The sequence below is a fragment of the Capricornis sumatraensis genome, chromosome 10 (assembly GCF_032405125.1).
Source record: "Capricornis sumatraensis isolate serow.1 chromosome 10, serow.2, whole genome shotgun sequence".
Taxonomy (NCBI): Eukaryota; Metazoa; Chordata; class Mammalia; order Artiodactyla; family Bovidae; genus Capricornis; species Capricornis sumatraensis.
In genome coordinates, this window is record NC_091078.1 from 20,901,231 (window position 1) to 20,918,551 (window position 17,321).

Genomic DNA, 17,321 nt, shown 5'->3' on the forward strand with positions numbered 1-17,321 from the left:
GGTTATTTCTGAGAATAATAACTTATGGCTTATTTTCTCCATGTAGGTCTCTAATCTACTAAACACTTTACAAACATTTTGTCAAGATTAACCAAGTCTTTGAGGAATATTTTCTCCCATTTTCCAAGTGGAGAAATTGGGCCATAAAATTATTTCTTCAAGACCAAATTAGTTGTAAGATTAGTTTTTCTGTTCTGCTTAAATTCTGCAAATGACGTACTTACTTGCTGAAACCAAATTTCATTATGTTCAAGCCTCAATGATTTTCTGATCACAAGATATCTGAAAGAACGTTCTTACTACATTTTTAGATATATAAGGTATATGTAGAAAGGGTAAGTTTTGCTGTAGATGTATCTTGGTCTACTTCATTAATTCAGTATTCTACTGTAGCAGAATAAATGAAATGCTACTTTGAATAGAAATGGTTAAATTTGGACACTAACATTGCTCTTTCCTCATTACTGTTACATTCTGCACTGCCGTCTTAGGATGTCAACCATGGATTAACTGAGGTAAGTTTGGTGTAATAAAGTCTCCTGTTCAGAGTAAGATATACTCTGTGTTGTCTTAAGTGATTGGAGATCCCAAGCTTCCTCTTTTTTGTGACTGTAAAACATATATATTTATATTTATTTATATATATATATGAATGAGTGTATAGAATTTGCCCTATATTAACATTTCAGAGGAATTTTCCGAAGAAAATTAGACCCTTTTTTCTTTAGTTAACATTACACCTATATGATGCCTTTCAACAATGTTTGTTTTAAAATATTTCCTATCCTCTTAAAGTCTTTCAGAATAAAATTTATAGTGTCCTTAGAATACAAAAAAAGCAAACTTGTAAAATTTAACAAAGGCCTACACAGAAGGCAGAAAATATTTTATGTTAGAGAAGTAGAATTAGCTTCAGTTTTTAAACTGATACTTGATATTCAACTTGGTCATAAAATTGAATAAACTTTCAAGGTTCTAGCATTTTGGCTTACATAATCAACAATCCCGAACCACCTTTTTTAAACACTTGGGAATTTTGTATTATACTTCTGTTATAGACGTTAGGTTTTGTTGTTTACTTTGCTTTTTTTCCCAGCACTTGAATCAGTGACATATTTAGAATTAGCTTTAAATTATAGGCCCAACATTGTTTGCTTCCTCACCCTCAAGTAGAAGCAGCATATAAAATTATGAAATCAAAGAGTGCTGAGGCCGATGAGGACTTTAGAAACTGTCTCAGTCTTCTAGATTCAGAATAGTGAAAACTCTAGGAAAGTCATCAATAGCTGGTTAGTGACACAGACACAGGGTGGAGGGTCAAATGGTCACATGAAAAATAGCCAAGAATGATAACTTACTTAAGGATTAATATAACTCAGCATGGTTCTGTGTAGATTAGGCACTATTGAATTACTTCATTGTTTTTGATGGCCATAGTTAAAAGAGGCCTGGACAAATTGAAATATATTTAAAAGATGGCAGTTGGGATGTAGAAGAGTTGGAAACCATATTATTTTTCTGGATGGTTGGAAAAACTGGGCATATTTAGTGAGGACAAAAGACAACTTAGGGAGAACATGGGAGCATGAAGTCTCTAAACCATATAAACTTCCCTGCAGGGGCAGAATGAAGAGTGAAATACAAAACAAAGTGATATGTAGAAATGCAGATTCAGATTTAATATAAAAAGCTTTCTAAGAACTTAAAAAGAAGAGAGTTGCTTCACGGTGTATTGTCTTCACTGGAAGCCTTATAAGGAGAAGGGACTCTGTCAGAACTAGCACAGAAATTTTGCTTTGTTGGATACATGGTAGAAATACATCCTCTAGCTGATCTGTGACTGGCAGTTCATAGCTCTTTGTATTTTTCTGGCCTATTAAAAACTTGGCAGTCAATCACTATTTCATCTGCTAGGATAAGTAATCGATGAGGTGACTAATATCTGATAATGGTAGTAAAAGATCAACTATTATTGATCAGCTTTGTAGGTTGACAGAAAATAATGGTACTAATCATGCTTATTTTGTATGTTGACTGAACAAATTTTGGGGCTCACAAAATGTTGGCACCCTATGGCATGCAGTAAATATCTGTTGAATGAATAAGTAGATTGCTTATCATTGGCCTCAGTTGCTAGAGTAGCGCTAACATACAAGAACTGAGTACTGTATTTAACAGAGGAGCCCCAAATTTAGAATAAATTTCCAGTCTAGTTCACTGAAACTTCGAGTTTAATACAGGTTAAGCAAACGATACCTGTAATTTACAATTTTATGGGTTCCTAAGTATACAATTCTCTCCCCAAATTGGGAATTAGGGTTCTTTAATCCAGTGCTTCATCTAATTATCAGTATAATTCCTGAATGACACAAAGCAAATAAACCAAGAATATGATCAACTTTACACAAGAAATGACAGTACCTACAAGAAATATGTCACAAACCAGTTTGTACTAATAAGCTAATTTTTTATTTCCAGTTGGCAGATATCCCTGTTACAATCTGCACATATCCATTTGTATTTGACGCCCAAGCAAAAACTACTCTGTTACAAACAGATGCAGTCTTACAGATGCAGGTAAAATGTTGTATAGTACTGGTTTAACTTGAGAGTAGTTTTTTAATTGTGATGTTTTCTTAAAGTAAATATTTGAAATGTCTTTGGGGATACTTTTTACCTTTGTAGTCTGTCTTTTGCAAAGGTACTTTTACCAAAGTATATTTAGTACCTATAAGACTGTTGGATGTAAATTGTGCATTCTTATAAGGGATACTTAAATATATTTAAAAGGAAATAGAATAATATATATAGGATAAATGAAATAGAATCTAGATTTTTACCATTTTATATTTTAAAATGGTATAATCTTTCGTCACAGAAATATGTAGCCTTTATAAACAGTTTGATTTGTTTCCTTTATAAAATGTTTGTTTGTTTCAAATCGTGTATTATATATTATATTGTATTATATATTCCCTACTTATGTACTTAAGTACAAGTACTTAGTAGAAGATGAAAGTGAGTAGAGATGAGATAATGTTAAAGTAGGAGGCATTTGATCACATATTGGGAGTAGGGTATGAAATTTCTATGAAGAATGTTTTAGTAATAATAAGGTGTTTTCTTGAGGTTGGTTGTCTCCTCTTTGCTCTTTTCCTCCCCCTACTTATGTTGAGTATTTTTTCCTTTATAATGAGAATTTAAAAACTAGTTTACATTGTGAATATGAAGGAATACAATAGTTTTACTTTACCTTTTGAACTTGTAAATTAAAAAGGTTTTGAGTTTTTTCCTCTGATACAGAATATCAGACTATAAAGGCTGAGGACTAAGAAAGGATGAGATGAGTCCTTGGGTACTTAATATTCTAAAAATGCTTTTAAAAATTACCCCCGGGCCAGTTTTGTTAGCAGTTTTTATTCCTTTAAAATAAATGCATTTGATATTCTAAATTCTTCCATAGTTTTAAACAATAAATAATACAAGGAGGAATTTTAGAGCTGCGCTTATTTCTGTTTTCATCAATGGAAAAAAATAAGTATTTTTGCAAGGTTTTATGCTAACAGTTGGATTGCCAGCTTTTTTTAGTAGGCTTTGTTAAAACAATTACTTGGTGCTTTCAATGTAGGATATTTCATTTTAGATCAAGAACACAAAGAAAATCACAGGAAAAAAAATAAAAGCTTTAAATTGGTAAAAGCCAAATGTTTGGAGTGTGAGCACAATAGGTGATCACTTTGAGCTTCCCTGGTGGCTCAGCAGTAAAGAATCTAAGGAAATGGCAACCCACTGCAGTATTCTTGCCTGGGGAATCCTATGCAGAGAGGAACCGGGTAGGCTGTAGTCCATGGGGTTGCAGAAGAGTCAGACAGAATTTAGTGACTAATAACAACAGCGTGGTGATCAATCTGATAGATGACTTTCTGTAAACCTTTTAGTTGACCAGGCTGTTTCTTACCCTATGGAAAGGTATGTTTTAATGCTGTCTTCTTTTTCTCCCACTGTCCATCCTAATTATTTTTTGAGAGACAACATTGTTCAGATGTATCATTATTATTATAGTTCGATGCTTATTTAATGGTATCATCAGTTATACATTACTGCAAAAATTTCAAAAGGATACTTTTTTCCTCAGAATATAGTTTGTTAAGCTCTGATGCTGTGTTAAATACTGTGTTAGGTGCTGTGTGAATTCAATAATACAGGAATTTGTTGTTTTTATTGTTCAGTTGCTTTGCCGTGTTCAACTCTTCACAATCCTATGGGCTGTGGATAGCTATAAATAAGTAGAGGTTAGCTTATCCAGTCATAGTAGCTTCTTCATAGCATTGTTGTTAAATTTTTAATTTTTGTTTTCTAGATGGCTATTGACCAGGCCCACAGACAGAATGTCTCCTCTCTTTTTCTCCCAGTGATTGAATCTGTGAACCCTTGCTTAATTCTAGTGGTACGTAGGGAAAATATTGTAGGAGATGCAATGGAAGTCCTTAGGAAAACAAAAAATATAGACTACAAAAAGCCACTCAAGGTAATTTAACATTTTCTGTTGTATAATTGGAACTTTCATTCAGAAAATATGTTTAAAGTTTTCCTGTTTATTTTTATAGTATCTTTGAATCTTAATAAAAATATACTTAAAATTATAGCTATTAATTGCCGAACATTTATTCATAATAAATAATGTGTTATAGAGTCTCCAGAATATACTTTTCATTTCCTTATACTCAGTGTTTGCATTATCCTCTTTTAGGTTATATTTGTTGGAGAAGATGCTGTTGATGCAGGAGGGGTACGCAAGGAATTTTTCTTGCTTATCATGAGGGAATTATTGGATCCTAAATATGGCATGTTTAGGTATTACGAAGATTCCAGACTCATTTGGTTTTCTGATAAGGTAAAAAGTCCAGCCATCTAAATTACTTTTGTAAATAAATACACACACACCCCTATATATTTCAGTTTAACTCAGTAATAAATAGGAGTTATTACTAGATTCCTAACATTCACAGATCTGTTTTACTACAATTTAAAAAATCATAAACTTTTGGACTTAACAGTCATCGAAACAGATTATGCTTATCACACATTTCAAATTAGCAAAATAAATTAAGGAATGGTCAGCCTGCAAAATGATGTTGACTGTTCTGCTGAGTTAGATTTGAGCATTGATTAGCTACCAGATTAGCTTTCATTCTGGGGAGAATTAATTTATTGTTAGGGGTCATTGATTTCTCTCTTGTATCATATAGGGCAGAGATAACTATGCAGCAAACGACATTTCATGATCTAAGTTCTTCCCATCACATAAAGTCAGTGCCTGCTCACTTACCTATTTTCCGTTGCTGTGTGTGCATGCTCAGTCACTAAGTCAGGTCCAACTCTGTGCAACCCAGTGGACTGTAGCCCACCAGGCTCCTCTGTCCATGGGTTTTTCCAGGCAAGAATACTGGAGTGGATTACCATTTCCTTTTCTAGGGAATCTTCCCAACTCAGGTATCAAACCCACGTCTCCTGTATCTCCTGCATTGGCAGGTAGATTCTTTACCACTGAGCAGCCTTCCACTTCCTAGCTAAAACTGGCAGAGGCAGAGTTGGGTAGTTATGACAGAGCCCCTGTGGCCAACAAAACCTAAAATATTTTACAGAAGAAGTTTGCTGGCCCCTGATTGAGAAACTGTAAGTGAAATGGGTGGTTCAGTTTGTAGAACTATTGAGCTGAAAGAAATTTGAATTATGTACTATTTATTCTAAAAACCTTGATGTATTGTTTAGTCATTTCTTCCAGGAGACTGTCCTTTGTGATGTTAGCAGTCATGATGATCAGTGCCTAGGCTAAATTTATTAGGGGTCACAAAATGATGCTACTCTTAATTCTGACATTTCTTTTTCATTTGTGTAGCTTAAATACTTACTTGTAAGGAAATTTCCTCATCTACTATTTGATCCTTAGTAATACAGTTCATATGGGATCTTTTACATTCTCTCTCTGTAGTTACTTATTTTTCACAAGAATGAATCTGTTCATTAGCATATTCCAGGGGTGAAAATTCATTTTTTGGTTTTGTTTTCAAATATTATTGTATATTCATGGATTAAACATATTTGATGTTTTTCAATCCATTGCTGTATGCTGTGCTCAGTCGCTTGAGTTGTGTCCAACTCTTTGCAACTCCACAGACCATCGCCCAACAGGCTTCTCTGTCTGTGGGATTATTCCAGCGAGAATACTGGAGTGGGTTGCCATTCCCTACTCCAGGAGATCTTCCCAACCCAGGGATCGAACCTAAATCTCTTGCATCTCCAGTGGATTGTTTCCTGCTGAGCCACCAGGGAAGCCCTTCAGTCCATTGCAGTTATTATCTTTATTGATATTATCCTGTTTTTGTCAGGAGAGCTCTTCAACTTGGCACCTGAGTCCTTTTGATACAGTCTTAATACTTTGCTTCCCAGATAATAATATTCAGGCTTCCCAGGTGGTACTAGGGGTAAAGAATTCTCGTGCCAGTGTAGGAGATGTAAGAGACATGGGTTCAGTCCCTAGGTTGGGAAGATCCCCTGGAGGAAGGATGACACTCCAGTGTCATCCCCTGGAGTGAATGACACTCCACTCTAGTATTCTTACTGCAGTAATCCCGTGGACAGAGAAGTCTGGTGGTCTGCTGCAGTCCATGAGGTCACAGAGAGTCGGATACTACTAAGTGTCTGAGCACTAATACTCTTTTAAGTAATTTCCTTGCTACCTGGTGTACTTGGTATGATAAAATGTTCCAGACTTGTACATTACTGCCTAACAGTATCAACCTTTCAACCAATATTATGATAACTGAAAATACAGTTGACCCTTAAACAATAGAGATTTGAACTGTGTATTTTCACTTATATGCAGATTCTTTTCAACAAATATATGCTGTGATTCTACACTATCCTCAGTTGGTTGAATCTGCAGATAGAAGACCAACTAGAAGATTATATTCAAGTTTTCAACTGCACAGGGGATCAGCGTTCCTAACCCCTGAGATGTTCAGGGGTCAACTGTAGTTCTGTTTTAACTGTTTTGCAGGGTTTTTTGCCTTTTGAGTATACCCTAGGAGAGAAGCATGTTTGTTAGAAGGTTAGAGTAGGGGGAAGGGTGTTGGAATCTTGAAGAAGAAAGAAGAGTGAAATAATAACTCAAGGGAGTGGATCTCTCTTACCTTTTCAGTTATATCTTGATTTGGACAATAGGAGCCCAATAGAGCTGGCTCCTACTTAGTGTACTTTTGACATGTCCCCATTTTTCTTTCATTATTCTTTACATTTGGTATACAATTTGGTACAGAAAATGTTCCATGCTGGTTTTGTGTTTTCCATACCCTAGTCCTGACACTAGCCATTTCTTCTAAGGGCCCTGGCTTCTTTAAGTATAAAATGGTATTTAGAATATCCAGTTGTGGATGCTGTGAGTGTACTCACCACCTCAGAGATGGTGTAGGAAGGAGGGAGGATGCAGAGGGCCATTTGTTCTTTTTAATTTAATAATATTTTTTAATGAGGTAAAATTGACATAACTAAGTTCTTCCCTTTAAGAATTTTTTACAGACACAGTTCAGGGGCCTTTAGTACACTCAAGAGTGTTGTGCAGCCCTCACCACTACCTGGTTCTGTTTCATCACCTCAAAATGAAACTGCAGACATAAGCAGTTTCTCCCTGTACCCTTTCAGCCTCAGACAGTCGCTGCTTTACTATCCTTTTCCCATGGATTTGTCTGTTTTTGATATTTGCTGTTAATGGAAACCATATAGTTTAATGGCCTTTGGTATCTGACTTCTCTCATTTAGGATAATGTTTCCAAGGCTCATCCATTTGTATCATGTGTCAGTACTTTATTCCTTTTTGTAGCTGAATAATACTCTGTTGTATAGCTCTACCACATTCGTTTATTCGTTCGTTAGTTGATGGACATTTTGGGTTTGTTTACCTCTTGGTGAAATACCATTGAATAGTACTAGTATGAAAACTTGTGTGCAAGTTATTGTTTGCAGTTATTTTGCATATGTACTTATGAGTGGAATTGTTAGGTGTTGTGATAATTCTGTTTGACTTTTTGAGGAACCACCAAATTGTTTTCCACAATGGCTGAACCATTTTACATTTCCATTAGGAATATATGAGGATTCCAGTGTCAACATTTGGTACTTTCTTTTTTTAAAAAATATATTTAAAAATGTATTTTATGCATGTATTTATTTCTTCTTACTATAGTGGTATGTTTGAAGTGGTATCTCATTGTGATTCAGTTTGCATTCCCTGCTGACAAATGATGCATTTGGCCATTTGTATACCTTCTTTAGCAAAATGTCATTTTTATTGTTGCTGTTTTAAGAGTACTTTTATGTATTCTGGATACTGGATCTTTGAGAAATATATGATTTGCAAATACTCTCTCCCACTATGTGAATTAACTTTTCACCTTCTTGATAATGTCCTTTGATATCAAAAGTTTTAAATATTGGTGAAGTCTTTTCTCGATGTGTTTCATATATTGTTGCTTGTGCTTTTTGGTGTTATAACTAAGAAACCACGGACAAATTCAAGGTCATGAAGATTTACCCCTGAATTTTCTTATAAGAGTTTTATAGTTTTTGCTGTTATATTTAAGTCTTTGATATATCATGAGTTCATTTGACTATGGTTTGAAGTAAGAGTTCAACTTCATTCTCTGTATGTTAATACCTGGTTGTCTCACCGTTGTTAAAGAAACTAATATTCTTTCCCCATTGAATAGTCTTGGCATCCTTGTTGAAAATTAATTGTCTATCATTATATGGATTTATTTCTGGGCTCTCAATTTTATTCAGATGATGTATATGTCTGTTGTTATGCCAGTACCACACAGTCTTGTTTACTATAGCTTTTGTAGATTTTGAAATTGCAATGTGTGAGTCCTCCTACTTTGTTCTTCCTGTTCAAGATTCTTTTGACTATTAGGAATCCTTTGCAATTCTGTATGAATTTTACAGTTAGCTTTCCATTTCTGCAAAAAAAAAAAAAGGCCATTGAGGTTTTGATAGAGAATACATTGAATCTGTACATCAGTTTGGGAAGTATCTTCTAGTCTATGGACATCGAATATCTTTCCAGTTATTTAGGTCTTTTAATTTCTTTCAGCAACGTTTTGTAGTTTTCAGTGTACAAGTCTTACACTTCCATGGTTAAATTTATTTCTAATTATTTTGTTCTTTTTGATGCTGCTGTAACTGGAATTGTTTTCTTAATTTTAGGTTTAGTTCATTGCTAATGTGTAGAAATACAGCTGATTGTTTTCTGTGTTGATCATGTACTAAATTCATTTATTACATCTATATAATAGTTTGTTTTATGGACTCTTTAGAATTTCTATCTACAAGATCGTGTCATCTATAAAATTCAGTAGGTTTAATTTTACTCTTTCTTTCCTATTTGGATACTTCTATTTCTTTTTCTTATCTAATTGCCCTGCCTAGAACTTCCAATATGTTTTCAAATGCAAATAGTGAGAGTGGACATGCTTCTCAATTTTTCCTGATCTGCATGGAATGTCAGCTGTGGATTTTCATAAATTCCTTGAATCATATTAAGGAAAGTCACTTCTGTGCTTAGTTTGTTGAGTTTATTTATCATGAAAGAGTGTTAGATTTTATTCAGATTTTTTTTTTCTGTATTAGTTGCGGTGATCATGGGGTTTCTTTCCTTCGTTCCATTATGTGATTGATGTATTACATTGGTTGATTTCCTTATGTTCAACCACCTTGCATTCCTGGACCATTCACTTGGTCATGGTGTGTAATTCTTTTTATATGCTGTTGGATTCAGTTTGCTAGTATTCTGTTGACAATTATTCTGTTATTATTAGGAATACTGCTTTATGGTTTTCTTTGTGTGTGTGTGAAAGATGTTTTTGGCTTTGTTATCATGGTATCCCTAACCTCATAGAATGAGTTAAGAACTGTCTCCTTCTCTTCCTTTTCTAAGAAGACTTTGAGATTGATAGATGTTAATTCTTCTAAATGTTTGATAGAATCTGGTCTCAGGCTTTTGTTGGAAGGTGTTTGATTGATGGTTCAATCTCTTGCTAAAAGTTTCTTTAGGTTTTCTAATTCTTCTTATGTAAGTTTGTGTGTTTGTAGGAATATATCCATTTCATCTATATTATCTGTTTTGGTGGCATTCAGTTATTCATAATTGTGGCCTAATTACTCATTATTGTCTTATAATCCTTTTTATTTTTATAAAGTTAGTAGTAAAGTTAGTTTCAGTCCTGAATCTAGTAAGTTTTCTCTTTTTTTCTTGGTCATTCTAGTAGAGGTTTGTTAATTTTGTTGATCTCCACTTTAACCTTTATTATTTTCCCTGTCTGCCAGGTTTGAGTTTGGTTTACTCTTCCTTTTGTAGTTCCTTAGGATATAAAGTTAAGTTATTTATTTGAAGTATTGTTTCTTTTTAAATTTAGATGCTTACAATTATAAAAATTTCTTTTTGAACACTGCTTTCCCTGTCTTCTACAAGTTTTTGTATGATGTGTTTTTATTTTTAGGAGTCCAATTATTTTCTGATTTCCCTTGTGGTGGTACCTTCTTTGACTAATCAGTTTTTCTATTTTAAGTGTGTTGTTTAATCTCCACATCTCTGTGAATTTCCCATATTTCCTTCTGATGTTGATTTCTGGTTTTCATTCCATTATGTCCTATAAAGGTTTATGATTTTATTCTTTTAAAATGTAGCCATTTAAAATTAATCATTTATTGGTTTTGTTTCTTACTCATTCAGTTTTCTTGTGTTTGTTTCTTTTGTTTTTTCCTTGTAATTCTTGGCTGTTTATTATTTTAGAATGTGACACTGAGATACTACCTAGATACTTTCGTGTACGGGCATATGCACATTTATGTTGACGGACCCCGCTTGTAAAGTGATTAGGTAGAGGTCTTTCAAGGATGAACCTGCATATGTCAGCATGTGTAAGTTTTTTACCCTTTGTTTACAGGGAAGGTTGTAGCCCTGGCTGTCAACGTTCTAGTAATGTTCCAGACACTGGAAAGGGAAGCTAGGATTCCCATTGTTCACTGTATAGACTTCCATTTGATCCCTTTGCTTTTGAAGCAGGACCCTGAGCATCAGTTGTGTCAGATTCCAGAGCTTCTTCGATTCATCCTTTCTAGAAAGTCAAAGGCCTCTCCCGTCAAGCATCTTACTTTCAACCCCTCTCTGATAGTTGACTCTCAGAGTTGTTTGACTAACTGAGCTAGCTGGAGTACCTCTGACTTCACAGGGATAGATTGGCACTGTCAGTTCCTGAGCCTACAGCATAGATGAGCTTGTTTTTTTTTGTTTTGTTTTTTTTTTTTACTGGCTTTTCTCTACAGGCTACTGTTTCCATTTTTTTCTGCTTTACCAAATCAAACCAGCCATTTATTTTTCATATTTTGAGATATTGAAGTCTCTTTCATGCTGTTGAAACTCCTTCCTATTCTTTTTTCTTGTGAATTTATGCCATTTATTCCTGTTTTCTCATCTAGAGAGATTTCTGGAAGAAGAGATATTAACACATACTCAGTCTGCCCTATTTAGGAACTTTTTGAACTATTTAAGAACACAATGTAGGGACATCACAGAAGAAAAAGATAAATCTGGCCAATGAAAAATATGAGATAACAAAACATAAAAGGCATATATGTATTGAATATGACACAGGGTAATAACTGTAACATATGATATATTCAAATATAAATATATAAGAAAACACTAACCCCTAAAAGATAAATGGGCCAAGTGCACAAAAAGACTTATCAAACACACACACAAATCTATAATTTTTAGTATCACTAGTAGTCAAAAATGTATAGTGAACCACGTTGCCATTTTTTAACTCAAATATATTTTATGTGTGTACATAGATGAAAATGTGGAAAGATAGTCATTTTCCTGGAATACAGTGGCAGTATAAACTAGAACAGTTGTGGAGGAAAAGAGTTTTTATGGTATGCTTAGCATTCCTTTGACTTTGAAATTCTTCCTTGCAAAGCAGAATTTCTTCTATGGAAATATTCCAAACTATGGACCTGTATATATATATATGTATGTATATGTATATGCAAAAAAGATATCCATCTTATTTTGAACATTACTAGCTAATTAGAATATTTATTGAGTGTTTACTGTGTGCTGTAAGAACTATGCTAAAAGCATTTGACATACATTATTCCTCTTAATCCTCACAATAACCTTATGAGATTAATACTGCTTTTATCTTGAAAACACCAAGACTAGATAGTGAATGAACTATGTCTGGAGCCCCAGATCTAATTTAAAAATTTCTTCTGTTAATGACATGCTCACAGAATTTGCTGTGACCATATATTAATTCTTTAAAAATTATTAAATCTTTAATTCTTTAAAGATTACTGAAGGAAATAAGCACTGTTTTTAGTATTTTAATCATCTAGATGTCCAACTATAGTTATTAATAGCTAATTTAGCAAGCCTTAATAGCTAATTTAGCAAGCCATGATACTTTTATGTGATTAATATTCAGCCATTAAAAATCATGTTCTAGAAGAGTAATGACATAAGAAATACTTGTGTTGTAATTAGAAGAATGAGAAAACTTAATATGTTTTATATTATTTTTCTGAACTTATAGTAGATGGAAATATATTAAAATTTTTTAAATCATTGTCCCTGGTGTTCCTAAGTGATTGAGTTACAGGTGCTTAATTCATTTTCTTCCATAAGCTTTTTATTTTTCAAATTTTGAGTGTGTATAATTTCTTAAATCAAAAAAAAGTTCTAATAATTTTTCATTTATTAATATAATGCTTAGTGATGTGAAAATGATTATATTTCTGGGGGAAAATTAAATGTGAAATTATATGTATAGTATAATCTCAACTAGATTTTAATTTTGTCTCTCCTAGAAAATACGTTGAATGAAAATGTGCAAAAATACTAACAATAATATTACCCCAGGGAGATAGGAATGAGAATGAACTTTTTTCTTTTTATTCATTAATTTTTTCTGTATTTTCAGACATTTGAAGACAGTGATTTATTCCACTTGATTGGTGTTATCTGTGGATTAGCAATTTATAATTTTACTATTGTGGACCTCCATTTTCCTTTGGCTTTATATAAGAAACTGCTAAAAAAGAAGCCATCCCTGGAAGATTTGAAAGAACTGGTCCCTGATGTTGGGAGGTTAGTTGTAAAAAGTGGCAAGAATGGGGTTTAGAAAATAGGAAATGGGGGATGTAGAGAAGTTTTCTTTTTAGGAATAATTATGTTTCTGTTGTTCTTGTTGAATTTCCAAAATAAAGCAATAGCCCTTCTAATAAAGGAAAAAGCCATTGTGAGAATTTTCTACTGAAAGAGTTATATGTATAAAGCCATGTGCTAAATTTTTAGTTTAACAATACTTTGTGAATATCAGATAATAAATTTAGGAAGGTAATGTTTCTTGAATGTAGTTAAATAATTGATTTGGACTTTTACTTCTAATCACCTTCATTCCTAGGTGGATTGTGTAGTTTCTTTATATTTATTACATTAAATGGAATAAAAAATTGCATATAAGAACAAGTGTTTAAAATGGGTGCATATATGGCCTTTGTATTCAGAGGAAGAGGTAAAAACTTTAGTTTTTTTCTCTTCAACATTGTTTATAAATTCGCCAGTCACTCAGTTGTGTTCAACTCTTTGTAACCCCATGGACTGCAGCCCACCAGGCTCCTCTGTCCATGGGATTCTTCAGGCAAGAATCCTGGAATGGGTTCCCATTTTAGGGGATCTTCCTGACCCAGGAATGGAACCCATGTCTCCTGCATTGCAGGCAGATTCTTCACCATCTGAGTCACCAGGGAAGCCCTAAAAATTATATATAAGAACAAGTATTGAAAATGGGTGGATACATGGCCTTTGTATTCAAAGGAAGAGATGAAAACCTTATTTTTTTTTCCTTCAGCATTGTTTATATATTTGCTTGTACAACCACCATTCTGAAACAAACATAAAAGTACGAATTAGCAAAAGGATTTGACCAAGAATGAATGAGAAATAAATACCTAGTCATAGGCAAACTTGTCAAAATACACAATTATATTTTACTTCAAAGCAACATACATATTGTTTTTCAGAAGCATGCAACAGTTACTGGACTATCCCGAAGATGATGTTGAAGAGACATTTTGTCTTAATTTTACGGTAAGAGGGAAAGACATAGAGTAGTAGAGCTTGATTGTTCATCATCCCTTTTATTTATCAGCTATGCCTTATGGTTTTTATTTTGATGAATGGAATTCTTAAAGAACCCTTTAGCTAACATTTATTGAGCATTAACTATATGGTAGCCACATGCATTATTTCATTTAATCCTCATAATCCCAAGAGATCGGTATTATTATCCTTATTTTACAGATGAGAAAACTGAAAACAGTTGTCACATTTCAGAGAAAGTATTTGTATCCAGCTCTGTGACTGGATAAGCCTGTGTTGTTTAACATTATACTAAAGATCTTTACAGATGCAAGGGGTCTTCTTTATTCAAGTGTTCATTTTTTGAGTCTGCAATCACAAGAATATTTAGAGAAGCAAAGTGTTCATTTTTTGAGTCTGCAATCACAAGAATATTTAGAGAAGCAAAGGTTATTGTAACATGAGAATATCCACTAATGAATTTGCCACCTAAAAGACTAATTCCCACTCAGACATCCCTTTTATACTAACATTCATCCTTGCGAATTTTGTATTACTCTTGGATGCAATGTAATATAAATAGAAATACATTGAAATATTATTTGGAAAATGAAATTACAAATCTTTAAAAAGATGTAGAATTTAATTCAGTGAGAGGGATGTTCAATAAATCATCTAGTCTTTATGCAGAACCATTGATAAGTGAGGATCTGGCAGAAGTAGAATAGTTGACAATTAAAGGAGAGAAAAATCAGCAAAGATTATAAGGCACTTCAGAAGTAACTATTTGAATACTATAAATTAGACTCTAGGGGAAAATGGTAAAAACCTTCAGTTTTTCTTTTTTCCTGTCTATTCTTTTCAAAAACTTTGTGTGCTGTTCCCCTCCCCCCACCCCCCGCCACATACCCTTAAACTGTCCTCGTTGTGTTTTTACAGTCAAAACTGACGAAAGATACCATAGTCTTGTGTCACACAGTTTGCCAAAAAAATTATGTGCCCCCCTCAAAAATGTTTGTCCATTCTTTGGTCATTTTAAGAATTGGCACATAGTGCAGTTACAAGAAAATTTGATAGATTTAAAGGGAAATAGGTTAATTTCTTTTAGTAACGTTTAACTTTTTCCAAGAAAATGTCCTGCTTGAATTCATATTTACTATGAAATTTTAGTTTTCCTTTTCAGTTGATGCAGTTAATAACCCTGTCAGTTTTCTTTGGATCTTTACTGATCATCTCAATTGACTGAAGCATTGAATTCTAAGCTTTAACTTATCAGTCATCAAGTTTGTGAATATTTAGTAAGATCTATGCTAATTCAAACATTCCTTCCCACTGTTGTTTCTTTCCCAGACATACTCAGCTGCTCTTTGCTACTTATAGAATAATAGCGTTAGAATGGGCTTCAAATCATTTGTAATCTGGCTTTCTAACTTCCATTGTATCCTTCCATTCATACTAAGTTCTGTCATGTCTCACAGTATTCTTTTATATGCTTTACCTTCCCTGTTTTTGAGGGGCATGCATTTTTTTGATATGTGGTCTGTCTATCCTTTTGTTCAATCCGTGTCCTTAGTCAGAAATTCTATCCTCTCCTAATCTTACTCATCCTTTTAGATGCTTTTCAAATGACATTTCTTCCTCAAGCTTTTTTATACTTTCTCTGTTTAGAAGTAAGCTTTTTCTTCCATGGTCTGATAGTATTTTGTTCCTGTCTCTATAATAGCATTTATTTTACTATAATAATGAGTTGTTTACATATCACATTTCACCTTCTTTATTGGGTAGCAACTTCCAGAGCAGGGATTTATTCATTTTTTATCACCCCACTTCTAGTGCAGTGTTTTGTAAACAGGTACTAAAAAAATTAATAGAGGAATATTGCCAAAAAAAGAGGGAATAGGAAGAGAAAAGATGCAGAGGTGGGAATGATAACATATATAGGAAAATGAGCACACTAGTAAGGGAAATAAGAGATTTCAAAATAAATGACTCTTTATAAACCAAATTAATGGCAAACTGGAAGAACCACCTGTAGTTAAGAATGCAACAAGAAGGAATACCAGAGTGGCAGCTGTCATGAGGGAAGAATGCATAGCTGTTCTAAAGTTGAATGCATTCTGACTTGGAGTCTATCACTTGTCCAAGGAAAACATCTTTCCTAATATTTTACTCCTGTAGTGACCCTTCTGAAGTTTTACATGGGATGATTACTCAATTTCCTGTTATTAACAAACCAAAACCTTGTTAATTGGTAATTAGTCAAGGTAGGATTTCAAACCGCTAGAGAAGATGAAAATTTCTAGCTGTGGCTTCATGCAGAATTCACAAATAAGCTTATGCTACCAGAATTTTACTTCAAACATATTATTTCTTACATTAATGAGAGAAAGGTAGATTATAATAGGTTATTAAAATAATGAGTTTTGAGTCTGACATTGACTTTTTTTAAAAATTTAAATTAATAGATCACAGTTGAAAACTTTGGTGCAACAGAAGTGAAAGAACTGGTTCTAAATGGTGCAGACACAGCTGTTAACAAACAAAATCGGTAAGTGACTTATAGCAGCATCAGTGGTAGTAATAAGATTCAGTAGGCATTTTCTTCTGTATTTAGAAATATGTCACAGTCTTAAGTTTTTACTCAGATAAATTTACTCTTTGAATGGTGAGGACGTAATCAATCTTCCTTTTGCTCCTGTTAAGACATTAATAAAGGGACAAAAAGATCATTATCAATGAGAACCAAGAGAAGGAAGAGGAGACAGCAACAGACACATTTTCGGAAGCTAGAAACCGGCAGCACCTAACTTCAGCCAGCCAGAAGAAGCTGAAGCACAAGGTGGACTAGGAGCCCTGAAGGCAGACAGTTCATATTGCAGAACAATAGTTCAGGCATTGAGAATAAAAAATAGGTTACAAAGTGTATGGATTTTAAGGGGAAACTGGAAACAGAACGATTGGCTGTTATAAGAAGCAGTTAGAGACCCATTTCCCATAGTGCACACGTGGCCTAGCAACTTTCCCTCTCCAGCTGGGCACACTGGAGATTTACTGATCAAACTAAAGGAACTGTGGATTTGAGGACAGTTAGGCAAAGCACTGAAATGAAACATGAAGA

General features: G+C 33.7%; 1 protein-coding gene across 5 annotated transcripts in view; it reads left to right on the top strand.

Moving 5' to 3' along the window:
* The window catches only part of HERC4 (HECT and RLD domain containing E3 ubiquitin protein ligase 4), a 124,567-nt gene that overhangs the window by 98,659 nt on the left and 8,587 nt on the right, over positions 1-17,321 (top strand). For 2 of the 5 annotated variants that reach the window (XM_068982137.1, XM_068982138.1), the window contains exons 16-22: positions 492-515; positions 2,479-2,577; positions 4,361-4,528; positions 4,751-4,894; positions 13,044-13,210; positions 14,146-14,212; positions 16,669-16,751. In XM_068982137.1, the coding sequence (XP_068838238.1) occupies positions 492-515; positions 2,479-2,577; positions 4,361-4,528; positions 4,751-4,894; positions 13,044-13,210; positions 14,146-14,212; positions 16,669-16,751 (752 nt within the window). The remainder of the gene's footprint in view (positions 1-491; positions 516-2,478; positions 2,578-4,360; positions 4,529-4,750; positions 4,895-13,043; positions 13,211-14,145; positions 14,213-16,668; positions 16,752-17,321) is intronic. The other 3 variants (XM_068982140.1, XM_068982141.1, XM_068982139.1) reach the window with 2 other exon arrangements.